General features: G+C 35.1%; 5 protein-coding genes and 1 pseudogene across 9 annotated transcripts; 3 read left to right on the forward strand and 3 right to left on the reverse strand.

Moving 5' to 3' along the window:
* The first annotated feature begins 67 nt into the window (after window positions 1–67).
* On the forward strand, window positions 68–8,119 carry LOC128673728 (neprilysin-4-like). 2 transcript variants are annotated; one of them, XM_053751779.2, is made up of 13 exons: window positions 68–532; window positions 834–980; window positions 1,716–1,885; window positions 2,821–2,989; window positions 3,061–3,977; window positions 4,049–4,199; window positions 4,364–4,550; window positions 4,856–4,974; window positions 5,058–5,450; window positions 5,731–5,903; window positions 6,206–6,390; window positions 6,815–6,958; window positions 7,349–8,119. In XM_053751779.2, the coding sequence occupies exons 1-13, from the start codon at window positions 108–110 to the stop codon at window positions 7,523–7,525; spliced, it is 3,357 nt and encodes a 1,118-aa protein (XP_053607754.1). In that variant the 5' UTR covers window positions 68–107; the 3' UTR covers window positions 7,526–8,119. The 2 variants fall into 2 exon arrangements, with proteins under 2 accessions (XP_053607754.1, XP_053607755.1); XM_053751780.1 differs by having other exon boundaries at window positions 69–532; window positions 1,752–1,885.
* A 741-nt stretch (window positions 8,120–8,860) lies between these two features.
* On the reverse strand, window positions 8,861–12,220 carry LOC128673584 (uncharacterized). Its single transcript, XM_053751532.1, has 4 exons — window positions 11,766–12,220; window positions 11,564–11,643; window positions 9,689–9,851; window positions 8,861–9,389 (listed from the first exon to the last, which is right to left on the reverse strand). The coding sequence occupies exons 1-4, from the start codon at window positions 12,100–12,102 to the stop codon at window positions 9,223–9,225; spliced, it is 747 nt and encodes a 248-aa protein (XP_053607507.1). The 5' UTR covers window positions 12,103–12,220; the 3' UTR covers window positions 8,861–9,222.
* Window positions 12,221–12,497: 277 nt separating this feature from the next.
* Window positions 12,498–14,202, reverse strand: LOC128673543 (prostaglandin reductase 1-like). Of its 2 annotated transcripts, none has more exons than XM_053751461.1 (2): window positions 14,091–14,202; window positions 12,498–13,622 (listed from the first exon to the last, which is right to left on the reverse strand). In XM_053751461.1, exon 2 carries the CDS (start codon window positions 13,615–13,617, stop codon window positions 12,604–12,606), a length of 1,014 nt encoding a protein of 337 aa, XP_053607436.1. In that variant the 5' UTR covers window positions 13,618–13,622; window positions 14,091–14,202; the 3' UTR covers window positions 12,498–12,603. The 2 variants fall into 2 exon arrangements, with proteins under 2 accessions (XP_053607436.1, XP_053607437.1); XM_053751462.2 differs by having other exon boundaries at window positions 14,058–14,199.
* Window positions 14,203–14,985: 783 nt separating this feature from the next.
* LOC128673577 (prostaglandin reductase 1-like) lies at window positions 14,986–16,812 on the forward strand (annotated as a pseudogene).
* A 472-nt stretch (window positions 16,813–17,284) lies between these two features.
* LOC128673578 (prostaglandin reductase 1-like) lies at window positions 17,285–19,442 on the forward strand. Of its 3 annotated transcripts, none has more exons than XM_053751526.1 (2): window positions 17,285–17,438; window positions 18,257–19,442. In XM_053751526.1, the coding sequence occupies exon 2, from the start codon at window positions 18,291–18,293 to the stop codon at window positions 19,296–19,298; it is 1,008 nt and encodes a 335-aa protein (XP_053607501.1). In that variant the 5' UTR covers window positions 17,285–17,438; window positions 18,257–18,290; the 3' UTR covers window positions 19,299–19,442. The 3 variants fall into 3 exon arrangements, with proteins under 3 accessions (XP_053607501.1, XP_053607502.1, XP_053607503.1); XM_053751527.2 differs by lacking the exon at window positions 17,285–17,438 and adding an exon at window positions 17,781–18,069; XM_053751528.2 differs by lacking the exon at window positions 17,285–17,438 and adding an exon at window positions 17,781–18,065.
* A 390-nt stretch (window positions 19,443–19,832) lies between these two features.
* Nasp (Nuclear autoantigenic sperm protein) lies at window positions 19,833–26,696 on the reverse strand. The gene is made up of 9 exons (XM_053751525.1): window positions 26,560–26,696; window positions 25,854–26,029; window positions 25,112–25,206; window positions 24,785–24,924; window positions 24,323–24,410; window positions 23,452–23,592; window positions 22,966–23,040; window positions 22,339–22,583; window positions 19,833–20,688 (listed from the first exon to the last, which is right to left on the reverse strand). Exons 2-9 carry the CDS (start codon window positions 26,027–26,029, stop codon window positions 20,473–20,475), a joined length of 1,176 nt encoding a protein of 391 aa, XP_053607500.1. The 5' UTR covers window positions 26,560–26,696; the 3' UTR covers window positions 19,833–20,472.
* Window positions 26,697–26,704: the final 8 nt, after the last annotated feature.

Raw genomic sequence — 26,704 nt, forward strand, 5'->3', positions numbered from 1 at the left:
ATAAGAGGTCAGCGAAGAATTACTCGTATTATAGTTCGAGTTACAAATTTATCCATTTAACCAAAGAGCATGATGTGTCCGTCTGACGCAGTCAGTTTCATCCTGCCATGCCGCGCGAGGACGCCCGCAGTCCCCAAGCCGTCACAGTCACTTCCAATAGCGCGAATTTCTGGCGATTCATCTCCGTCGTCTTTATAGCTGCTTTTGCTGCAGTAACTTACTTTGTATTGAGAAAGCCTATCGACACTTTGGGGGACCCATCTGACCAATTCATAGTCAAACACGTTCCTAAATTATACAGCCGCCCAGAACGACTGGAGCCTGAGGAACGGGACGTATTTCAGGGGTTCCGCACGTCGTTTTTACCTCCAGAAGAACTCGTGCTAGCAAGAAGAGAAGGAAGCTCGAAAGCAGTTTATGAAGGCAATGTGACAAGTGATATTCTGATCTGGGACAGCTCTTTAAAGAACCCTGGTAATCCTACAAGAGTCAAACGCAAGAGTCACTTCAGCTTTACTTCTGAAGATTATGAGTAAGTTCTGATGTACTTATTTTTACACACTTTTATTTGCCTTGTTAGGTGCTGACTAGTTAGTGTGGGTCAAATATTACAACTTAATTTGTTTCACATCATCATTAATTTGTGTCACATAAATGATATAGTAAAAAGTTTAACTAACTAAAAATCTAACAGTCTGAACTATAATATTTTATAGTTCAGACACAGACTTTTAATTTTTTGCATTTATATTTTCGCTTAAAATCTACACCCAAAATCAATATTTTATCAGTTTGCTAAGTAAGTATTGATGAATTATATTAACCAATTATAGTAGCCACGAAAACCGTCGCAAACCCAAAAGCGAAGCGAATCATGACGATTATGACGATATTGACGATGAAAGTGAACTCGATGATTACTATGACGAAGATAAGTCTGATAACAGTCATTCGTATGAGGACGATGACGATGTAAAAAGGTACGTAGTGTCTATTATATTTTATCGATATTCCGTAATGTAAACACAATTTAGATACTACCAATAACACATTTGTCACTTATCAGAACGCAGCTTATCTACGGGTGAAATGACTTTGTAAAAATCGTCTCATTTATCTACTACATTTTTTGCATGTAACTCCATACTAGACAGTCACTAGTAAAGACCTAAAGTCGAAGGTCAAGTTGATAAGTTAGGTATATCTACTTCAAAATAAATGATTTGATTTGATTTTGAATGCATATCCTAACTTTACCTTATGTAACAAAAGCGAAAGTACGAAGTTGGCTACCACTTGCTTTTAGAGGAGCGTCTACCGGCTACTTACCCATACAAAAAGAAGAAATGTATACGTAATGTAACCTATTTCGCAAAAGTCGGATCGCTAGACTCTAGCCTTAAGACATTTTTTACATCTCCGTTTTGTACATAGATTATTTGTTATTTTCATCTACCGTTTACGAAATATTTTATGGTTCTTCTGTTGTTGTAAATGTAAGTAATACCTAATTACCTAATGTGATAATTTTTAAGACGTCATTGTACATTGTAATTGTACATATAAGCCGTGTTCGTAATTAATTTCTTTGTTTTTCCTAATGGTTAGCTGAGAGAGAATGCTTTTAGCATTAGTTGGCCATTTGTTTATCTAAAGTAAGATTTAACTTGGAACAATAAATTTTAATAAATAAATTTAAAAATATATGTTCTTAGAATACATACTAATGGAAAGTATATTGAATTAAAAAGTATAGTACCAGAGAGCCACGTTGATAGAGGACCTTTAGACGATGTCATCGAACAAGTTCGCGGCCAGCCAGAACTGGAAGAAGAAGAGATGATCTCATCTGCTCATGTTTACAAGCCTTCCAAAAGTATCTCAGGTGATTATCGTGTCACTTATACAAATGAGGCTTCCTTATCATAGCGCAGAAATATTGGTAATTTCGAAGTTTAATCTAATTCGTACTAAGATATTTCTTTCTTTCAATAAAAAGGACCAATATGACCACTGGATCCAGATGTATTTAAGGTAAATAAAGAGATGATGTGTTTATTTGATTCTACAAATACATACAAAAAAAGGAATTTAACTGATGTGGATAAAAATAAAATAGCAATAATGAAAATACCAAAAAGATTATACTTCTGCAGCAATACAAAAATGTTTAAGTCGCATTTCATAAATTTGATTTTCAGAAAATTCGAATAATATAAAATGTATCTTGCTACATCAACGTGAATATGTTTATAGTAGATACTACCTATACAATGGCATAGGCGCGCATGAGTGAGTAGAGTAGGATTTGCGTCGTAACCCGCTTCTTCAATTGAATCATTGTCCAAATGAGTCAAGGTTACGCGTTTCTCTTGCACATCAGGATTGGCCTTATTTCTTTTGTAGGTACTTTTTGTTATATAACCTGTGACTATTACTTTAATACACATACTTATCTAGACTATCAATGGGCACTCTAGATAAGTATACCTATAGGTAATAAATAGGTTTAAAAGATTAATCAGGCCTTGCAAAATTTACATTATAAAATGCTTAATTAAACATATTTTAATACGAGAAATTATTCTTTACTTTAACCCTCTAGTGTAGTAGTCGATTGGTAAACCGAAGTAGTTGAGATGACATATAATTATTAATTTATTATACAAATATTTATTACCTAGTTTTTAATACATTGACTACTTGGAGATCAAGAAATAAGTGGTTACTTACTCCTTGATGTTACGAACATCAAGGAACAAGTAGTAAGTAGTTTCAATGTACTCGAAAATATTCATCATATCCCTTATTTTTATTCAGGAATACACTCCTTTTGGAAAGGCCAAGGTGACAGAGAAAGTATAAGAACGACGCAAGCTAATATAATGAAACAATATATGGACGCCGAAGCCGATCCATGCCATGACTTCTATCAATACGCTTGCGGGAACTGGGCGGTGTTAAACCCCATTCCAGCCGATAAAGCGGGGTACTTACCTCATAATACATCATCAAAATATGTTATTAAACTATTTTATTAAACCAGTTAACTTTTTTCAGGTACGATACTTTTGAAATACTAAGAGAAAACTTAGACGCAGTTCTGAAAGACTTACTAGAATTTAAACCATCTGAACACATCACTAGCAAATATCCCGGAGCTCATCTTGATATTAAAGACAATTTCATATGCAAAATCAAAAACAAAGAGCAGGACGTCAAACAGGACTCGGGCAAATTTAAAATTAAAGAACCAGACTACAACAAGGATACAGATTTTAACAGACTTTTGGAAAGTATTCTTAGAGAAAGCTCTAAAGATCTTTTTAATAAAACTTCTTCTAAAAGTGATCTTCGTGAAAAAACAGAAATAGTAAATCGCATACGTAGATATTTGGATAAAAAATCGAAACGCATCCTGAAACCATTTTCTAACATTAGAAACAGTTTTCTGAAACACAATGGAAAAACTAAGCGAAACAAACTTATAACAAGAAGATTTAAACGACATGCTAAACGAAGAACCAATAATTTTCGAAAGCGTAATAGAAATGAAATTAATCGAAAATATTTAAAACGAAAAAATATCGGCAGGAAACTATTATCGTATCAGAGTTCTGAATCAAACAATAACAGAATTACGAGAGAAAGTCCAAACAAAGGTGGTCAGAAAATCGAATTCAATAGTGATGATCCTGCTAAAGGAGATGCTGCCCTAAAAGCTAGATTTTTATTCCAATCCTGTATGAATTACGACATCCTAAAAAAACGTGGCCACCAACCACTATTAGATTTATTGGATATTTTGGGTGGATGGCCAATACTGAATTCTCAGTGGAACTCAAGCAACTTTGATTGGCTTATGCTCATGGCAAAGCTACGTTTATACAATAATGACATTTTAATATCTGAATGGGTCGGACCTGATATAAAAAATTCTGATGAATTTATCATTCAATTCGATCAAACTAGCCTAGGTAACATAGATTATATTATATTATTTATTACTTGAAAAAAAAAAGATATATTCCTAATTATAAATCCACAGGTCTACCAACAAGAGATTATTTTCTTCAAGACTCTAACAAAATATATCTGGAGGCGTACAAAAATTATCTAGTTAAAATTGCCACATTACTTGGTGGAAATTTACTACACGTTCAAAAAAGTGCGGATGAACTGATTGATTTCGAAATCAAGTGAGTTTATATTTTAATTTTCTTCTCAGAATGTACTTAACCTACTATGCTACCATAATAATTTGTCTGAATGAGGACAGCCATTATTTCGTTTAAAGCTGATTTCAATCATTTTATCCCAAACCAACACAGAATACTGGGCTAAATTGACAAATTGATTATAGATTAGCAAAAATAACTTCAACCCCAGAAGACAGACGAAATATATCCGAGCTGTATCGAAGGATGCCTCTTCGGAAACTTGAGGAGCTGGTTCCTGAGGTCCAGTGGACACGATACCTGTGTATAGTCATGAATCGCACAGTACATTCTGATGAAACTATTGTACTATTTGCTCTCAACTACGTCAGGGTATGTTATTCACGGAAATTTCATGCATTTTCAGAAATTGTGAAAATTAAGATTATGTGGGTACTTAGTTAATTTTAATTTAATCATGATTTGCTAAGTAAATTATTATTTTGCTAAGTAAATTTAAATGTTCTGCTACGCATTATAAATGTTTAAGTATAAAATAAAAGCTATTAATTTTTTCTTGCTTTTCGGAGAACGATAAACTTGTTCTGTGAAATTATATTATTAACATAGGTATAATTTCACAGAACAAGTAACTATTGACATAGGTACTACTTAATAAAATTAATTTCATTCTACAGCACTTGGTCCAATTGATAAAACAGACGGAACCCAATATATTGTCAAATTACTTATTGTGGCGGTTCGTACGACACCGGGTGAACAACCTCGATGACAGATTTCAATCGGCAAAACAACAGTATGTAATGTTAATTTTATGTAACGTGGTATTCGATTATAATAACTACCTAAATATATTTATGTAACATAAGATATTTCTAGATTTTACTTCATATTGTTTGGACGAGAACAAGCACCACCAAGGTGGAAAAATTGCATATCACAAGTAAACTCTAACATGGGCATGGCGCTAGGATCGATGTTTGTCCGTCAATATTTCGACGAGATGAGTAAAAATGATACCCTGACTATGACCAGAGAAATACAACAATCTTTCAGAGAACTACTAAGCATGATTAATTGGATAGATGACAAGACAAAAAGTCTAGCAGCGCAGAAAGTAGACGCGATGATGCTTAGAATTGGCTACCCTGACTTTATTCTCAACAAAAAGGAATTGGACGACAGATATAGGGAAGTCAAGATTCATCCTGATAAGTTTTTTGAAAATATTTTGAATATTCTACAGCATTTGACGAGAATGGAACAATTACGGTTAGTATAACAACTCCATTTAAAAGTGGTTCAAATTTGGATTCACACATGCTTTTGTAACATGTTTTTGGCTTATTTCATACCTCCCGCACAAAACCTCAGGGATAGTGTCAGAAAATTAACTTTAGCTCCAACATACAAATGTTGGCGTTAACAGAAGCTAAGACATTCCTACTTCATCTTATTATTGTAAAGTTAACTTTAATGTAACATAACAAAACGAAGAAATTCCTAAAACTTTTGCTTTTTTAAACTTCGGCTAAAATTATATTTTTTCCAGCATCGGGCAGCCGGTAAACAAGACTCTCTGGAACAGCGCGCCGGCTGTGGTCAACGCGTACTACAGCCGCAACAAGAACCAGATCATGTTCCCAGCCGGGATCCTACAACCACCCTTCTACCACAGACATTTCCCAAGGTCGTTGAACTACGGCGGCATTGGCGTTGTCATTGGTTAGCCGTTAATGTTTAAAATTCTTGAAAATGCTTCTCATCTTCTCTGCTTCTGTTTTCGAAAAGTTAAATTAATGTACATTTATTTGTTAATACCTTAAGCTGTTGATTAAATATGTGAACGTTTTCAGCTGAAGATATAAAAAAACAATGTAGTTGAACATAATTTTTCATTCATTCATAATATTGGTTGCAGCAGGGGTGCTGCTATGCATACAAATTGTCCATGTACCTATGATTTATCCTATCTTTTGTTTCTTATACATCATGAACTTGTAAATAAATAAAACATCCTTATCCAGGTCATGAAATCACCCATGGTTTCGATGACAAGGGTCGGTTGTTCGATTGCTACGGCAACCTTCACCGCTGGTGGTCTGATTCAGCTATAGAAGCCTTCCATCAGCGAGCGCAGTGTCTTATCGATCAGTATGGTCAGTACGTGGTGCCTGAGGTCAACATGAAGCTAAATGGAGTTAATACACAGGTAATGTGAGAAACTCTCATATCCTCGCATGTAGGTTACATTCAGCTATGACACCACGAAGCCCAGGTGCCGCTTGAAAAAATAATAATTATAATTAATTAAAAAACGAACGAGTAACGAACGGTCGGCTGTCAAGGCCGGGAAACTCTCGAACAATGCTATTTTTGATGTAAACTGTCAAGGCACTTTATCCCTTAATAGTCTCGTATGACTTACACGGGAGGATTACGGAGTGGTACTATTATAGGACGGAAACGACACGCCTTGAGGTAATATGAGAAACTGTATGGGTTTATGTAAGTAGTTGTAGTTGTTTGAAGCACTTTTGAATGAAAATTGTTGAGGTTCTAATTTATTTGCAATAACAAAAGGATGAAGGATTTATTTAATTATATCTGAGCAAAGAGTTTTCTTTTCATTTCAGGGTGAGAATATAGCTGATAATGGCGGAGTGAAGCAGGCTTTCAGGGCATATCTTCGGTGGCTGAAGAAACATGGATCTCAGGATGAAACGCTGCCAGGCCTTAACCATACACACACACAATTGTTTTTCTTGAATTTTGCACAGGTATATAGGTATTATACTTAAGCATGGAAAAAAGGGTAAATAAAAGTTTCACAAGTTTCACAATCATAGTAATAGCTCGAGACCTTATACCGTGGTCTCGGGTTTGGATTTTATAGACCCCTACATATATTCTTTACGCATTATTCAATAATGGAGGCCGTCTGCTTCTTGGATGTAGTTAATTTGTACAATTTTTGCTGTCCAAGACTTTTCAGTAAATTAGTTTCCTGGTTGATGATTTTAATATTTGATTTATTTTCAACACAATCCGACAATAAGACTACGAAGATTGTTTACAAGTAAGAACTCGTAAGGAAAAGCGTACTATAGACACGACTTGTGTTAAAGTGAGTATAATTTACATTTAAAAAATCGTATATTCGACCGCAGGTATGGTGCGGTGCAATGCGTCCCGAAGCGATGCGGAACAAGCTGAAGACAGCAGTTCATTCCCCGGGCAGGTTCCGGGTCATAGGGACCCTGTCCAACTCACACGACTTCGCCAAGGAGTTCAGGTGTCCCCCCGGCTCGCAGATGAACCCCGTTGAGAAATGTAACGTGTGGTAAACGAAAACTATGGTCATAGTCGACTTTCACCCGAAAAATTAACTTGAGAAGCCTCTTAAAACCTTTTTTTTTCCAAATAACTAATGTGCATAATTTTGCTAGTTCATCACATGTATATATACTGATCATTTTAATTTATCTATAATCTTTCAAATAGTACTGTTTACACTTACATTGTATCTAAGCTTACCACTATACTTGCGTGACCAAAGAAAGTTTCATTTAGTGATTTGCCATCAAAAAGTTATTTATATTAAATATGCCTACCATACCACTTAGATCGGGGCCTCAAATTTGGACCTACTTGGGTTTTAACATCATGGTGAAAATAAACAATACTCATTTGTATTTAGGTATATAAGTATTGTAACTATGTTTGAAAACGTGGTTTCTGTGAATCGCGCTAACTTCAGCTAGATTAACCTTAGAAAAGTGTTATATATAAATTTATATACCTATATATACATACGGGTTTTGTTAAAATATCTTAGTTTTTAAGTTTGTATTGTGTAACCAGTCACTTTTTAGTTTTATATGATGTACCTCTATTTGTGATAGCTCTTAGATATTAAATAAAATTTATTTATTTTCGAATTCAATTTTTTTTTATAACTAACGGCCCGTCCTTACTTCGCTTGGATAAAACCATAATGCCATCAAAAACATGCTGTAAAAAACCCAAGTCTCGCAGCTCAGTTTTTGTACCGTAAAATGTTGAGATCCATGTTACCAAGTCAATTAATTTATTTAGTCCCTACTTAAGGAACCTTCTGTCTTAAGTTACTACGCAAGTTATTATCATACCAATATTAAAAATCTTTTAGGTTTTAAATAAATAGATCGACTTGGCCATTGCATGAAAACACAATGTATCTTACAAGTAATACATATGATATTACTTAAGTAATCTACTTAATGCCTTATTTTTCCTATTTCACCTGTGGTCACACTTCGTACACCTGCGCCAGAGAACTCTGCTCCAGGTTGTCATGAGGTTTAGGTATATTTTCAAGAATGCACATTCGTAAAATGGCACGCTGAAATGTCCATATAATATATGAATATTGAGTGATATCATCAGTAAACATGATAATAAAAAAAGTCATCAATCTAAAATGCGAGATAATTTTCACAAGTGGCCTAATAACTTATCAAGCGGTGGGAAGCGAAAACCATCTGCAATGATAAGGTTGCAAGGGACCGTCTGTGCCCCATGGCATCGAAACCGTGATTGAAGCTTTATTTGTTAAAATTTGCTGAATAAAGAACTATACATAACTGACTTAAGTTAGATTTTAAAAAATAAAACTACATAGTGGAGATTAAATTTATTAATTCACTACACGATTTCTAGAACTAGCACTAACACAAATAACAACGAGTTAAACAATAAAAACATAACGTAAGAATAATAATCCGATTTAGGTATTTTGAATCGATTTATCGTAATTCTATTCAAAATTATAGTTATATACATAAACTTTGTATTTATTTTTACTTTTGTAGCACTTAACAAAATTTAAATATTAGATCATATTTTAAAATATATTTGGATATTTCTTTTTATAATAGCAGGTAAGCAACATTTTATCAACAATGTAAATACCAAAATGCAATTTCAAATTTAAAAAAAATCATCTAACTAGCCTCTAAACAGCCTCAAAAAGCAACTTTAAAATATATAATCTGTGTCATTCCTAGTTTTGGTAGACGTAGTTCCTTACTTCGACGCTCTGGACGTCGTCATTGCTCCATAGCGTCTCCACCTCGTACTCAGAGTTCCTGGCCATCATGATGTGATCGCGTCGCTCCCAGCGCGCACGGTTGATACGAGCAATCTCCAACCAAAGGCGCGCTTCTAGCACTGAAAAAGTAGACATTAAATATAAAATACATAGCACGACGCGTACACGATATGAGAAAGAGATAGCATTTGGGTGTTTGTGTCTTTCGTGGTAGGTCTTCAGTGTACCAACTATAGGGCTTCGTCATATGTTTCGTTTGGCTCATACAAGAAACATGAAACCTGCGGGGCCCCGCAGGATATTAAGGAAATTTGGAATAGATATAGTTTTGGAATAGATGTAGTTAATGACCCAAGGTCAAAATATACAGCCGCAGGAGCTGCTGGCAACAGTAAAATATAGAGATACAAAAACATACAGAATAGGAAGGAAAACGCAGTGAGGAACAGCGGGTTAATGTTGCCGTTGATGACAGCCATGGTGTACAGGAGGGCGCCCACTGTTGGAGCCTGTCTCAGAAACAATCCTCGAAGGGTAGCTCCAAGCCATGGTAGGAACAGGTATTCGCTGAGAGGAGTACGCTAAAAACCAAGAAAAAAAATGAAATATAAGTATTTTTAGTCACTAAAGTATTTGCATCGAATGTGAAAGAATGTCCGAGTTGTTAACCATTGAAAACTAGGCTTGTTGGCAGCTGATCTTGATACCAATATAACCGAAACATGGTCCATGCCAAACTTATGGTTATATAAAAAAAATATTAGAAGATAGATAATGCTCCGGCGGGAAAATAAATATCTGATGACAATGACGTAGACGATAAAAATGTAACAAAATACGAAGTAGGTAGAACTGATAAAAATATACCTACTACAACATTAAACTCGTAGATAACGATTTCGGGAAACATCACGAATCCAAGAATATATTAATACCAGTCATTCTATAATCTCAATGTATCTACATATATCAAACATGAACATTATCTCTATAAATATCAACAAAAAGATAACATGTAATCCGTGAATGTGCAATTTTTAAAAGCGTCGTAATTTTTCCGTGATACGCTATTTTTCGCTGGATATATAAATTCTACTCAGGTTGTAATTCGATAAAATACATACTTTCGTATATTTAATTTGACCTTTTTATACTTTGAGCCCTTAATCAAAAATACTGATGATGGATGACTAATGCAAGTGCATCACTGCTATTTGTAATGCCGATAATCCAATTAATTTTAATTCAGACTTGCAGTAGTACCAAGATGGTGGTGGCACGAAAATATTTCGTCAAGAAATAAGTACTTCCGAAACTATGCGATTATGAACTCGTTGAAGAATAGCTTCAGCTTCGAGACGGAGGACGGACTGGTCAAAACAGAATGGATTAGCGTTGATCCGTACCAACCAATGGTCTTACAATTCCACTCTTCACCTGCCACAGAACCAGTTCAATTTCCAAGTCGGCATTGTTCAAGAATCGAAGGTACCGAAGGAACCGGTCGCCACTAGAGTGGTTACACGCAGAGTACGCTACAGCATTGTAAATATGAGCGCTCCGATCACAGATAAATCAAACAGGCAGTACGCACTCCCCGACTTACAAGGACTGTCCCCATCATTGGGTGTAGGGACAATTGGCATGCCAGGAGCCTCAACTTATCTAGCCTTTGAAATAGGAAAACCCAAGCCTGCAGAACCTGTAGATGTATCCGGCCGGTCGCGGGAGCAGTAGCAACTATTGTTGGACAACTGGAAAAAATCTAGTGCTGTAAGATTAATAGAATTTGCTGGGAGTGTTCAAAAAGTAGATTAGCTAGAGAAAGAGTTAGGGTTTACGGTCATCCATAGACATAGTAGGAATGGCCAAAATGTAAGCACAATGAACAGTAGTGGGTTTTATCGACTATAACCTACTATACCTAGTTACTATTTTACAAACGACTAACCAGTCATAGCTTCAAGATAGAAGCTATGACTGGTCAAGGTGATTGTACAAATAGCGATATTGTGCTAACTGTCTCAGTTTATCAAAATAATTAACACTGAAAACATAATAAAATAAAACGCGCATTCACTATATTAAATTATACAACAAACAAAAAATAAGTATTTTGTAGATAATAACATGTTTAGCATACAAATTCTTCTATTTCACAAAAAAAAGTTTGAAAGTAGAATCTAAATACCGAGACGACAGTCCTTCATGTAAAAGCGGCCAAAAAGTATTTAAAATAAGTAAGTAGGTAAGTAAAATAAGTAGTACCTATATACTGAATGAATGTACATACCACATTTGATGAATTCCAAATCAGAAAACAGCTGATAAACGTGACAAGGGCGTCTGAAGCTTCGATGCACCACATTATTCCTATAATAAAAAATATATAGGTGTTTATTAATTCATTTTGTTGATATGGCCTTGGAATAACTAAATTCAAAAGGCGAAATCGAGCGAAGTAATTAAAAAACAAATCTCGTTCCGATACTTACTAGTAACATCGATATCATCAATATATAGTTTGTCTTCTTTACTCATGAGCATAATGTGAAGATCATTCGGCAACGGTTGCTCGTCGAAGGTCACAACCTCGAGCTTGATATTACAAGTCAGCCCTAACATGAGACACACAGCCGCCATGAACGTAGCTGACAGAGTAGCCTTCGACGCATGCTTGTGCAGCTGGTCTGCTTGAGCGAAAGTGTTCCTTCGAAGGTAATTCATACTGGTCTCCATATAGTCTATCAGAGCGCCGAAAAACGGCACCTTAGACTGAGCAAACGTCATATCTTTTGTGCATACAGTGTGAGAAGGAGCGTCTCCATCCATGGTTTTTGGGCTTGATGAAAATGTTTTGCGATATATAGTCCCTTACAGAAGTTACGGTAATTTCAACAGATTTATAGGTATAAGTAATTTCTTAAGTTTCTGTCAGTTTAGTGACACATCTTTCATTTGGCAGATTTCATAGCGGAGCAAGAAGTTCTTTTAGTTTTTGAAAAGTAGATTGAGAGAGGACGGATATTGAGTATTGCATGCACCCTTGTCTAATTTTCATGGAATTAGAATAAATAACTATCTAATTAATAATTAAATAATCTAATATAATGTATAAATATATATTATAGTATAAATAACTAATTATTTATAAATAACTACAGTCATTCATAATATTTTTCATGCCTACTAAATAGTGGAACATATTTTCAAGTGAAAACTGCAAGTCTACTTATGTACTCTAGGCTTTATTGAATAAATTAGTCATAATTACAGAATACACAATAATGTTAATCTTACAATCTAAATATATTTTCACTAAAATCTAAAAACTTAAACTTTAACTACGGCTTTTCCAAAGTTTTCGCCGTGCAGCATTCCAATGAATGCATCAAACAGATTATCGAATCCTTCAGTTACGTGTTCTGGAGCCTTCAACTGTCCGCTTTTTATTAGCTTAATTATATCCTCAAATGCCTCATGCCAACGCGAGAACCAGTCCCAGACAATAAATCCTTCTACTTTTAATGATTTGAACACAATAGCTGGTTGCAATACCGTAACTTTCGGTAGTTCATCAAGCTTCAAACTAGAATAAGAGCTAATACTTCCAACAATCACAACCCGTCCACCGTTGTTCATCTGGTACATGACAGTACTACTTAATTCTCCACCAACGTTGTCGTAATATATATCAACGCCTCCAGGCGCTGCTTCCGAAAGGACTTTAGCAATATCGGTAGTCTTATAATTGTACGCCTTGTCAAACCCTAGCTCTTTCTCTAGCCATGCTACTTTTCGATCAGTTCCGGCAAACCCGATCACTCTACAGCCCTTAATTTTGGCTAGTTGCCCTACTATAGTTCCAATAGCTCCTGCTGCCCCGGATACAACGACTGTATCTCCGGGTTTAGGTTTTCCTATTTCCATGAAGGCTAGATAGGCTGAGACTCCTGGCATGCCGATTGCCCCCACAGCTAATGACAGCGGCAATCCTTTTAAGTCTGGAAGAGCATATTGTTTATCTGATCTACCTGTAGGAATAATGCTCATGTTTATGATGCTGTATGTACACCATCCTCTATGTGTGACCACTCTAGAGCCGACAGGATACTTCGGGTCTTTAGATTCTTTAACAACGCCCACTTGAAAGCTGAACTGGTCATATGGCAGTTGGCGATTTGAATTGTTAATCCAGAGGTACGGATCGACACTAATCCATTCTGCTTTGACGAGAATCTCGCCATCTTTTAGAGGAGGAAGCTCTTCTTCTACGACCTCATAGTCGCTTAGTTTGGGCACTCCTTGGAAGTATTTCTTGACTACATATTTCCGTGTCACCACCATCTTGACTGGAATAAAATTGTAATAAAACGTTACTTAGTCAAAAGTTGTCTCAGATTCGAGTTTATCCCTTATCTATAATAGATCATATTGTACATAAATATCCTACTAATATTATAAATACAAAAGTTTGTGAGGATGTATGTCTGCATATTTTGTGTTTTTTACACTTTCATGCAAACTATACTGGACGGATTGTTATGAAATTTGGTACACGGCTAAAATATAATCTGGAATAACACAATAGGGTAAGTACCTACTTTTTAACTCGAAATTCCTACTGGGCGCAGCTAGTAGATAAACTTTATCCAAAACACCAGTAAATATCAGAAGGTTAAAAAGATGAGGCCCGTGAGTTCGCTTTTGAAATTTTCTATTCTGTAATAGCCTATACCAGGTAAGTATATGTATACTTATTCAAACAAACAAACAATAATATTTACCTACTATATATGTACAAATTTGTTTCGTCTTACCCCTTAGAATGATTTGAAGCGAGGAAACCTTTAATTTTCTTTTCTGAATGTCAAAAAAATATTACACCTATTCACTTACAAAAAGTGCTGCACTTGGATAGGTATTAAAATATATATCAGCGCTATGATTATATATACAGTGGAAAATGTCTTATCTCGGATGCCACTCCACAAATAAGTTGCATATTCATCATATAATGTCGTGTGTTGTATTTGGTTTGGAGAAAACATAATATTATTTTAAAATAATTGGGATACATGTTTTAGGACCTTAAATGAAACGGACAATCGAATGGAACTAAAGCGATCTCTATAATAAAATGTATTTACTAATATACTAGCTGGAATGTTTGCTTTATCAAATTCATAACGGATTGAATTATTTTATAATGATAAGTGGGTGTGTAACACGGTAGGACGACATTATAAATACAACAAGATAGGTTAATCTGATAGGTCCAACCGTAATTAAATAAAACTTTCAATTCATTGCAATTTGTATTAAAATAAATGTGTAAAGTTTGAAGCAGATATCTTCAACCGATTGAGCTGAAATTTGTACACACGTTTAATTTTGACGACAATCAAGTATTATGATAAGCATGACAAGATGTTGCACCCAGGAACGGCTCCAGACGTGAGAAGTCCTCATTGGTTTACTGCACGGACATGTGTCTTTTTGTCACACATTGAATACAATAACATCTCTCTGACAACAATAAAAGCTTGTGTCATGCAAATGACATTTTGGTAAAAAACTTATGATCGCTTAACAACAACAACTTTGCGCAATTCCAAGACATACGAAGCGTAATACCTACGCTAAATAACGTAGTAGGTGAATAACGTTTTACAATACACACAATAATTAGGTAGACCATGAATGAGCATAATTTTACATGCATGATAAGTAGTATTCGTGTAGCAGGCGTCGGAGATAACACGTTTGTTAAGTACCTATATAATCTGTGCCGGTGAGTATTTGATTTATTTATAAATAAAACTCGGGCTACTAAACACTCCGATAAAAATTGTGTGGTTATAAATAACAAAATTGTTAAAACAACACAAAGAATTGCAATAATTATCTAGTTAAACAGAGCAAAAGGTATGATTTTTTTTTTTCAAATTTTATCTACAGACCCTAATCGTAGAAAGCTAAACAAATGCCTTTTTTTAGTTTTGTAGGTGTGCATTTCCATCAATAAACATTGTTATAAATTCGAATCCACTAGAAGCTTATTTACCGTACCTACTTAGCGATTATTTGATAAGTATTTCTAATTTTAAAAGATTACATTCTCAAAGTCACGCGGTCATGGCTAAAGTGATGGAACGATTTTGATGAAAATGACGAAATAGACTACTGTAATGGAGCTGCGGACAACTGTTGTAGTATAAATACTGTGTTTATTTATTTATTTCATTTATCTTAAACTTTGATATTTAAAGTAAAAGCAACCATTTAAAAACTACATTCTGGTATTTACTACTGTTTAGATTGATGATATGCCTATCGATGACAAGAAAATCTTAATTTTTAGATTAACGTTACGAAGATGGTGGTGGGACAAAAATATGTCGTCAAGAAATATTTCCAGGGCGATCCCAAACTCAGCGACTATGAGCTCGTCAAAGAAGTGCTTCCCCCTTTAAAAGACGGGGAGATCCTTGTCAAAGCGGAGTGGATTAGTGTGGATCCGTACCAGAGGGCTTACAATCCCACACTTCAACTGCCGTACGACCAGTTCAGCTTCCAAGTCGGCGTCGTGCAAGAATCGAGAGATCCGAAGCATCCTGTTGGCTCTAGAGTAGTCACACACAGAGGATGGTGTGACTATAGCGTCGTAAACATGAGCGCTCCTATACTTGGCAAGGAACACAGAAGATATGCGCTTCCTGACCTACAAGGACTGTCACCCTCATTAGCCGTGGGTGCCGTTGGCATGCCAGGAGCGACAGCCTATCTTTCTTTCTTGGAAATAGGTAAACCTAAACCAGGAGAAACTGTCGTCGTGTCCGGCGCAGCAGGAGCAGTGGGATCATTGGTAGGACAGATAGCCAAAATCAAAGGCTGTAAAGTAATAGGATTTGCTGGGTCTGATCGAAAAGTAGAATGGCTGGAGAAAGAGCTAGGGTTTGACAAGGCTTACAATTATAAAACTGTCAATATCGCCAACGCTCTTTTGGAGGCAGCGCCAGGAGGTGTTGACATATATTACGATAACGTTGGTGGAGAATTGAGTAGTACCTACGGTAATTTATCAGATGAATACAAGTGGAAGAGTCGTAATTGTTGGAAGTATTAGCTCTTATAATTCGAAGCCTGGTGATCTACCGAAAGCTACGCTATTGCAACCTGCTGTATTGTTCAAGACGTTGAAAGTAGAAGGCTTTATCATCTGGGACTGGTTTGAGCGCTGGCATGAGGCCTTCGGGGAACTAGTGAAGTTGATAAAAAGTGGAAAGTTGAAGGCTCCTGAACACATAATCGAAGGATTCGATAAGGTGTTCGATGCATTTATTGGAATGCTGAAAGGAGAAAATATCGGGAAAGCTGTTGTAAAAGTTTAAATTGGATGTATATTTTCTTTCATTATAATAAAAAAGATTTTTAAATATATAGGTATCACAAAACCTATGTCAAGCAACAGGTTGTCTTTTGTAAAAATCCCGTGTTGTGATGTTATTTGAGCGACAATAAAATAAAACTTAAAAAATACTCCTGTGTAGTTTTACTTAGGTATATAATATTAATGATTCATTACAAAATTAGCTCTTATGTTACTCTTGTATTGTCTAAGGCAAGTCAAGCCTGTGAAAGGAAAATAAAATTGTTAATTTACTATTTTTATATTTCACGATTAAAACCGCTTCTTTGGAAATATGGAGAAATGTAAAAAAATCGGTCAAGTGCGAAAATTCTTAAAGTTAGGTTATAAAATCACAGCCGAATCTTCAAAATTTTGACCCTCTGAAAATAAAAACCCTCGGTGCGCGAGTCCAACTCGCACTTGACCGATTTTTTTGCTATGCACTTTCTACATACATTTTTTTTTTGTGTGGACAACGTTCAACAAACTTTGAACAAATTATTAATGACATTTAAATTTCCCTCCAAATATCTGCTTTGACACGGCTAACATTCAGTCACGTGGTCATCAGGCACAGTCGAGCGAATGGCAATGATGTGATGACCGGATTGTTCCAAGTTTTATTCATTCATTCAATCACGATTATTGGATAATTGGATTGGACAAACAACATCGTGTTTGTGAAAGGCATAAATACCGGCAAGTCTTGTTTTCTAGCCGGTCATTCTCATTCTCTTGGGATTACAATCTACAGGTAAGTAAGTATGTAAGTTTTAACACATTTTATTTAATGAAAATTGTTAAAGGAAATAAAAACGATCGCATATTACTGGAAATATCAAAACAACTGAAAATATTTTTGTACCGAAATATATTGGTACTTAGATATAAAATGACTATAGGTACCAGTAAACTCAGATACCTACCTAGGTATAACTCAGGTATTTTTTGACTTTCGCGTTTTATTATTAATAACTCTTAATTACATTTAATAACTGTTATGTAAACATTTTTATATATTTCGAAATGTATATATTACAGACCACATCAGAGTGAAGTCAATCACTAGCCAATAGCGACGCGTCAATAATCAATGGACCAATAAGTTGGTTCGTTGAGAATTAAAAATTTACCCATTACCTAATTGAGTTGATCTGTATATCATTCATGGGTTGAAGTCGTAGGTTGAAGTGGAGTTTCTTGTATAAACGACGTTGTCTGTTATATCGGGTTATGAATGTCATTGATGATACATTTTTAGATAGCTATTTATAGTACAGTATTCTGTTCAAACGGAAGATAAATTGTGCCAACAATCCACATGTTGAGTTCTGTTTTGTAAACATTACCCGCGACTGTATGACCACCACTAACTGACCACGTAGGTATGATTTTAAAACTAACTATCCAATACCTTAATACCTACGCATAAAAATACTTACCTCAACACAATAATCTAATAAACCCCGGATATTATTTATACCTTTATCTATGGATAAACCTAAATAGGTATGTACCTATTTAGGTACCTATATAGTATTTTAGTACATATTATCTTTATATTTATTACAGACCATCTTTTGTCGAACAACAACAAGTAACAATTATGGTAAAAGCAAGGAAGCAAGTTGTCTTGAACCACTTCAAAGGTGTGCCAAAACGAGAAGACTTCAAACTCGTTGAAGAAGAACTCCCTCCGTTAAAAGACGGGGAAATTCTAGTCAAGGCAGAGTGGATCAGTGTGGACCCCTACCAAAGGGCTTACAACACCCAAATCGGCGTCCCGTACGACCAATTTGGCTTCCAAGTAGGAAAAGTAGAGGACAGTAAAAATGACGATTATCCAATTGGCACTAAAGTTGTTACTCACAAAGGGTGGAAAGACTATTTTATCACTACTCCAGCGGTAACCACAAACATGACTGATATTATATACAAGCTGCCGGATTTGCAAGGTTTATCAGAGTCTTTGGGAGTCGGCGCCGTTGGAATGCCAGGAGCTACGGCATATTTCGGCTTTTTAGAGATCTGCAAGCCAAAAGCTGGAGAGACAGTCGTAGTCTCTGGTGCGGCAGGAGCAGTCGGGTCACTAGTTGGCCAGATCGCTAAAATCAAAGGTTGCAAAGTAATAGGATTCGCTGGTTCCGACGATAAAGTGCAATGGCTTGAAAAAGAATTGGGTTTCGACAAAGCTATCAACTATAAAACCGCTGATGTCCTCAAAGAACTTCAAGAGGCTGCTCCTAAAGGAGTGGACTGTTACTTTGACAATGTCGGGGGAGAGCTGAGTAGCGTGATTATAAGTCAAATTAATTTGTTCGGAAGGGTCTCTGTATGTGGGTCGATTAGTTCATATAATGATGATGTGAACAAATTGCCTAAAGCGACTATTATTCAGCCTTCGTTGGTGTTCAAGCAGCTGAAGGTGGAAGGGTTCCTTGTGTCGCGTTGGACGGAGCGATGGCCGGAAGCGTTCAAACAATTGATTGAATGGATCAAAGTCGGACAGCTGAAGGCTAGAGAACATATCACAGAGGGTTATGACCATGTGTTTGACGCTTTCATTGGCATGTTGGCGGGCGAAAATCTAGGAAAGGCGGTGGTGAAAGTTTAATCGTGCAATGTATACAAAATGAATGGTCATTATTGATTAGTGTTTAAAGTCTACGATGTTTTAAGATATATCTCGCAATAATCGCATTTACTATTTTATAATGTATCTTTTATTTTTGTTTCTTATTAAACATGTCAAATATTAGTTTTCATCTTATTTGTGTAAAAGCTGAAACGAAAATTTCTAAATCCCAACTAATTCTTCACGCATTATCATGACTTGCTATGAAATTAGAGTTTTATCCAGTCTAAAATATACTCACTCTTAAAAAATAAGCTCAATCAGCTAATATTGATAAAACACGTATTATGTGTATGTCATTGATATTTGATATAGGTACAGTTAAGATCTTACTAGAAGTTTCTAATAAGATCTTAACTGTAAGATAAATTGGACGTAATAAACAAATCACAAAAATAAAGTAAATGTTACATTCGTTTTAGCGAAAAATTGAAGTGAAGGATAATAAGTAAAAAATATTTTAAAGATGTAACGCAATTATCAGGGATTTATGGAAATAATAGAAAAAAAAACTATAAGAAATTATTTTTTATTAAACGACTAAACGTAGTAACTTACAATTAAATTACAACATAAAGTAACATTAACTGGGGTGTATTTTTTTATTTTTAAAACCACTAAAACGTTTACTAGTTTGTTACTTACATACTAGGTACCTACAACAGGACTACTAATAAACCTATGAGAAATTTATTTAGATAAAATTATTTGTCCTCTAATTATAATTTCGATGCTATGTAGAAATGCTTCGTAGCTTGCTCTAATTCTGGTCAGTAAGCAGTTATTTATTATTGTAAATTATAGTCTATCCTCATAAAATAATACTCTTGTCAAGAAATTATTATTTATGAACTATATTTACGACTGTGATTTGCTACTAAAAAATGATCGTTGGATGATTTAATCAGCGAGCAATTTGTTCGCTAATACCTATTCTATTATGCAAAAATTATAGAAAATCAGTTTCCCATTACATGTCACTTATAATTTGATCAGATATTTTTCAAAACAAATTAACAAAATATTACTTAATTACTTAGTGATGTAATCCAAATTTTTCAACAAAATAAATAAGAACACGGTACATGCTCAAATTTTAAAAACAACTCTCCTGACAGATCCCTAGTCTAAATTAAAAAAAAAAAAAACGATTTCACGTATTGATCCTCTTAGGTGCTGACGACTCAGCATCATTTTCGCTCGACTTCCTTTTTCTCTTGATGAGGTGGGAGATGTCCGCGGCGGGTTTGGCTGAAGATGACGAGGAGCTGGCGCCGGCGCCGTTGCTGTGGGATGATGATGACGATGATGACAGAGAAGGCCCGTCGCCGTTGGTCGCGCCGAGGGCTTCTCGAACTCTCTTGATTGTCTACAAAGAGATTACACTTTTTTAATTTTTGAAGCGTTAGTGATCCAGTTGCGTCATATCATAAAGTTAGAATCCTCATAACTGACATAACAACATTTATAACTTTTATAACGATCTATAGTAATCTATAAACATAAGTAATTTTGAAGTGAAGGAAAACATGTGAGGAAACTTATCTACTAGGTTATGCGACTACTTGCCACTAGATGGCGGTAGGTAGTAGTATGTCTGAAACTTTTCCTTGATTAAAATTCGACACCAGTGTTAGCCATAATTCACTCGATAAGAAATTTTTGATACGCATTGATATAGAATTCTATATCGATGTATGCCAAATACCGTTACCGATCATGACTTTACGAAATATGGCATGTCAAGTACCTTGCATGGATCATTATGCAGTGGCAATAGGATCGAATTTGCAACGATTTGGTAAATGTACTTTTGGCTGTACATTGTTGGTTTTTCAAAATCATGTTGATACAAAGCGATGAACGATATTAACAAAATTAATGGTCAAGGTCAAAGTTCAAAGATAATGTCAAAAATCAAGGGCGAGTTAAAGGACAATGACCTTTCATGTTGTTAATATCCTCCTGGCCACTGGCCACAATATACATTTAAAATGCATATTGTGTACGTTCTGCGTCAAAAAGTAAAAAAGAAGCCCATGTGATAGATAACCTATAGGTATCTTGCTCTAATATTATATTTCATGAAGATTTGCTAGTTCTTGAGAGCATGATATAACTTTCACAGTAAAAGTACGAATTATAGTTCAATTATTGGACTATAATTCGTACAATTATTCAATTATTGATTTATGAAATGTAATAACTATACTTTGTAAAGTATAACTTGATTATAATGACAGATGTCAAATAGTATGAAACTAATCCATCTTTCTCTGTCGCACTCATTTGGAATGTATCAGTTCATCCTGCTTTAATATGAGTCAAGTTATATTCTACAAAGTACAGTGTAAGAAATTTGAATCATGAGCTAAATTATTGTATATGGCAAGTACTCCAGGTACCTTATGTGTTATAAAATAAATAAATCTTACATCAATGGCCATGATCTAACAAAACCTCATATAAAATATCACATGGCCATTAATGCATTGGGTTTCCGCTGAAATCACAACACAACATAATTTCGAACAGCTTTATTTCAATTATTAAAACACAATACAAAAATGGCCTTGTGAAAACTTAATAACTATGACAAGATTTGAAAAAAGAACAGTCCAAAACTTACATCTATGAGATTCTAAGGCACTAAATTCTATCGACCACAAAATGGTAAAAACATCTTATCCAATCGAATATATCACAATGAAATACTGAATTTGGCATTTGATTTAGGAACTTCTAAAGTTAAACCTAATTAGTGGAATGTAGAAGAGTAAAAAATTGCAGTCTTGAGATTATTTTCACTTAAATCAATGAGTATTCACGAAAAGTCTATCAAAAGCGTATGTTTATAATCGAATCAATGATAAATTAGAGATATTAACATCCCAGGTGGTTTAAAAACGATATAATTTTATAATCACGCTTGGCAGTCAACCTGACAACGCGTCTTTTCCTTCAACATCATTCCCCGCAACATTTTCCTAGTCTCTTCAACACAAGAGCACGGCCTTACCTCCGCTTTGTAATCCATCATATCCTGGATTTTCTCTTGAATTTGGGGCAGTAGGTCCTTTAACTCTTTGATTTCTCCTTCGATCGAATAATGTGGGTCTGCAGAGGAATATTTCTTGACGGTGACGTCTTCGCTGGCCGCCGCTGGGTTCTCCAATGTCTTGATGCGGGATTCTAGAATGTTCGCGGCGTTTTTGAAGTGAGTTATGGCTTCTTCGAAGTTCGATGCGAGGTAATTTGCTAGGCCTGAAATTAAAATATAAAATGTTGAATGATTTGGAAGTAATCTAATTGTATGTTCATATAAACTATACTCTGTAGCGGAACTTGGGCTCCGACATTCAACGGCTAAGGAAATAACCGGTAACACGCTCAGAGAGAGAGAGACAAAATATACTTTGTCATCTAAATATCGTGTTATTTTTTCATTATACAATGGTCACAGTACATAGATTTTGATCAATAAAAAGTGTATAAAAATATATGACAGCTTTGCAACTAAGGTCTCTGTGTAGAAATAGTTGTAACTATTTCTACGCAAAAAAATCACATCAATTCTATTACTTTCACACTTAACATAACATAAATATGGATAACAAAATGAACAAGCGACCAATCAATATCTCACCAATTTGATAATGAGTTTCAGCTATCCTCCTGTCGTCACTGCGATACAACTCTTTCTGGATCTCGAGGCATCTCTCTGAAAAGAGAAAACACAAAACAATTCATCGTCAATCAATCATCAATATGTTGGAAAGCCAACAATATGTACGTTTTTTGTATATCTGTCAACTTTGGTCTAACGAGAATCGCGTACCTTCGGCATAAAAATACTTTGTATGTTAATCCAGGTTATTCTACCAATGTACCAAAATTTCGTAACAATCCGTCCAGTACATTTAGCGTGAAAGAGTAACAAACATACATCCTTACAAACTTTGCATTCTTAATATTATGATAATAGGATAGTGTAAAGTGGGATTGATTGATTGATTGATTGATTGATTGATTGATTGATTGATTGATTGATTGATTGATTGATTGATTGATTGATTGATTGATTGATTGATTGATTGATTGATTACACATGTAGTGACATAGTATCACTCACGCATGTCCAGCACAGCCTTGTCGTAGGTCTCGCTCTCGAGCGCCACCTCCCCCAGCGCCAGGTGCGCGTCCGCCAGCTGCGCGCGCGCCGCCGCGTCGCCGCACTTCGTTACGCGGCTGTCGAATATTATGCGCGCCAATTCTACACCAAATGTACATATTATATTTATATACAGTACGTTGTTTATTTATTGAATAATTAATGGACAGGTGAAACGCAACGCGAAAGTTTAAAATGCAACTGATGTGTCTATAACAGGCAATGTTGAAAGTTTTTCCTGAAAGTGTGAATTGTTTGATGAATTTGGATTTATGAAGAAGAAAAGATTAAAGGTATGACAGGAAACAGACAATTGTGGAAGGAAGAAATATTTGGCGTTGAACCCAAACAAGATTTCTTAGATCATTCTCTGTGGCAGCTTCAAAGTCGTTATTAATAAAAAATATAATTAATTTGCCACTTCTCTTGCTCGTTTATATAGGTACAGATAAAAGCATATATCAAGTTACCCTCTATGGCGCGGTAATAGTAGCGAGTTTGCATTAAATTTGGGTAGATTAATGTGCTGTTGACTGTACAAAGTAAAATCCTCATCTACTTCCAATAACCCGAACCGTACACAAGGGTGAAAGGTTACGATTCGGCTGTGAATGCATAAACGTCCTTCAGCCACGTCGTCATCAACCCTCCTTGGGACTGCTATTGTTGCCTGTCAGCTGACAAGGCTATGCCGCTTTAGTCACCTCGTAGGACATACACAAATTGTCCTATTCTAAGGCAACTCTCGTGTATGTCACATACACCACTCCTTAGTTGTCAGTCCATTGACATGGCTATGATATTATCGATATACAAAAAAAAATCATCTTACCCAGCATCTCCCAGGCGAGCTGCAAGTTGTCTTCACCATCTTGATTTTCTTCTTCATCTCCGCCTTCATCGCCATTTGTGGTTGTGCCCTAAAAATATATTTCAACTGGCTATTTGACTAGGTCAAAAATAAAATGCATAAGATAGATCTATTCAAATGTTATATTATTTAATTCATCATTTAATTAATTATGGAATTTCATATTTTTAAGTTCTGATTAAAGAATAATAGAAATGCTTTCTGACTCTAAAATTGTATCATCACAAGATATTACTGTCATACAAGCTGCTTATATTTTTTTATTTTTGATACTCATAAAAAGTATTTGATTTGACAGCTAGACGTGGAATGGAGTAGCTTGGTTTATTGATTTATAATGAAAATAATAAAATACCAAGACGAAAATTATATAAAACCTGTCTTAAAATTCATTTTCATATAAACATTCAACAGTTTTCTTACTGGTTCTACACTAGATTGCGCTTCTGCAGTGCTGCTTCCAGGCTCATCTTCCTTGGTTGTTGATTCTGGTTCGTTCTTCTCAGTGTCTCCATTTTCTTCAGCCTTCTCAGCTTCTGTTTCTCCATTTTCGTCCTCTTGTTCTGTGATAATGAGAAGTATGTAAATTGATAAAGTAAATTGCTTGCTTGGGACTTTTACGAACACCGCAATCTAATGGCAATAGACATATACACATGAACTTAACAGTAAATTTTAATAGTATTATACATGCAAAAAAGAGAATCCAGAAAAATAGTTTATTACTTTGATATCATAATAAATATTTACCTTCATTATCACCATCCTCAGTATTAGCACCTGGTACAGCATCTCCCAACACACCACTCTCTTCACGAGATAGCCCTAACAGAGCTTTGCCATACCTATAGTAGACATTGGAATTCATCAAGGTTGTGAGAATAAAGGGAATCAAACCTACAACCCGTCTGACTGTGGTACTGTTACCACTCATTTTATGAATTTAGTAAGAAACATGAATGATATGCACAACTTGGCCTTTTTATGCAGCATGAATCCAACAGCAGTTCCCATGACTCCATTTTGGGCAAATACTTTGTAATTTGGGATAAAATCCATATTTGAATAATTATTATATTAATATATTGTAATAAATAGCTGTTTAAGGCTTCACCTACTTAAATGCCCTCAGGAATTGACGATAACTTTTTTTTTTCAATGAACCGATTTTGATGAAACAAACTTTAAATGTTTTGCTGAGTTAAAACAAAGCAGTTGGTGAAAGTTTTAAGTAAATTAGATCAGTACTTTTAGAGATAAGTGTGATAATACATACAGAATGACTATCCATTTCAGTCAAAAATACTACATGTATAGACAAAATATATTTACTATTTTATTATATGTATAGATTATATAATTAATTGAGATTTGACTAATTATTATTATTTTTTTATATTGATATTGAATTAATTTTACTAACAGTTATTTATACTAATATACATTAACTGTGTAATATCTGATAAATAAATTCATTCATAATAAAACATACCAAAAATAAGCTTCAGCACACTGGTCCCCTTGCTCCCCATATTCCTGCGCGAGCTGCTCACATGCAAGACTAAGGGACTCCGCGGCCGCTGTGTAGTCTCTCACTGCGAGATGTCTGCGGCCAGTAGCCAACAGCTCAGTGGCAGACGATGTTGTCACTTCTGGTACCTCTGCCATCTAAAGTTGCATATTTTTTATGAAATGCTATGATAAATGGAAATAGTAGAATAAAAATAATTTGCTAAATCACTGTTTCTATGGGAAATTACACCCATTATGAAAATATCTGTAAGGGTAAGAATTATGACAGGTGTGCAACAAAAATTTGCATTAGCAACACGAATTTTAGATATGTGCACTTTTTTAGTATACTATTTCATGTCTAATTCTAAAGGCCAGACCGAATATCATTGACTCAATTTGTACGACAGCATGACGAAAACTAACGGTCAATGGTACCCTACACAATGAATCAAATAACAATAGACCACACGCCACGTGCATATATAAGGCAAAGTTCCATGAAAAACTAGAAAGTTAGCAAGCAAGTGTTTTTAAAGCTCGTAAACTAAGGAATTAACATATTATTATTTTTCATCGAAATGTATGTAGATAACTACCTACCTAATTTCTTAACATTTTGAGTGACCAAGTTTCAACTACCGAATTTAAAGAAACCAAGTGTTAAATTTATAAAAAATACTTACATTTCTTACGTTGTTGAATAAATTTCGTTAAAATATTGAACGATTAAGTCCTTAAATTATATTAATTTCATAAAATGAGAAAAATAAGCCGCGCTACTTGCGTGTCATAAGAGAACCTGTCAAAAAATTATGCCGCTCGTTTAGT

This window comes from Plodia interpunctella, chromosome 11, assembly GCF_027563975.2.
Source record: "Plodia interpunctella isolate USDA-ARS_2022_Savannah chromosome 11, ilPloInte3.2, whole genome shotgun sequence".
NCBI lineage: Eukaryota > Metazoa > Arthropoda > Insecta > Lepidoptera > Pyralidae > Plodia > Plodia interpunctella.

Bases quoted from the DNA above. Each gene is read 5' to 3' on its own strand.
- LOC128673543 (XM_053751461.1), bottom strand. From the start codon at position 13,617: ATGGTGGTGACACGGAAATATGTAGTCAAGAAATACTTCCAAGGAGTG.
- LOC128673584 (XM_053751532.1), bottom strand. From the start codon at position 12,102: ATGGATGGAGACGCTCCTTCTCACACTGTATGCACAAAAGATATGACG. The intron at 11,644-11,765 runs GTAAGTATCGGA...TTTTTATTATAG, and splicing joins TGATGATATCGATGTTACTA to GAATAATGTGGTGCATCGAA. The intron at 9,852-11,563 runs GTATGTACATTC...CTTGGTTTTTAG, and splicing joins TTTGGAATTCATCAAATGTG to CGTACTCCTCTCAGCGAATA.
- LOC128673578 (XM_053751526.1), top strand. From the start codon at position 18,291: ATGGTAAAAGCAAGGAAGCAAGTTGTCTTGAACCACTTCAAAGGTGTG.
- LOC128673728 (XM_053751779.2), top strand. From the start codon at position 108: ATGCCGCGCGAGGACGCCCGCAGTCCCCAAGCCGTCACAGTCACTTCC. The intron at 533-833 runs GTAAGTTCTGAT...AACCAATTATAG, and splicing joins TTTACTTCTGAAGATTATGA to TAGCCACGAAAACCGTCGCA. The intron at 4,551-4,855 runs GTATGTTATTCA...TTCATTCTACAG, and splicing joins TTGCTCTCAACTACGTCAGG to CACTTGGTCCAATTGATAAA.
- Nasp (XM_053751525.1), bottom strand. From the start codon at position 26,029: ATGGCAGAGGTACCAGAAGTGACAACATCGTCTGCCACTGAGCTGTTG. The intron at 25,207-25,853 runs GTATGTTTTATT...TGTCTACTATAG, and splicing joins TGTGCTGAAGCTTATTTTTG to GTATGGCAAAGCTCTGTTAG. The intron at 23,593-24,322 runs GTAAGATGATTT...CATTTGGTGTAG, and splicing joins GCTCGCCTGGGAGATGCTGG to AATTGGCGCGCATAATATTC.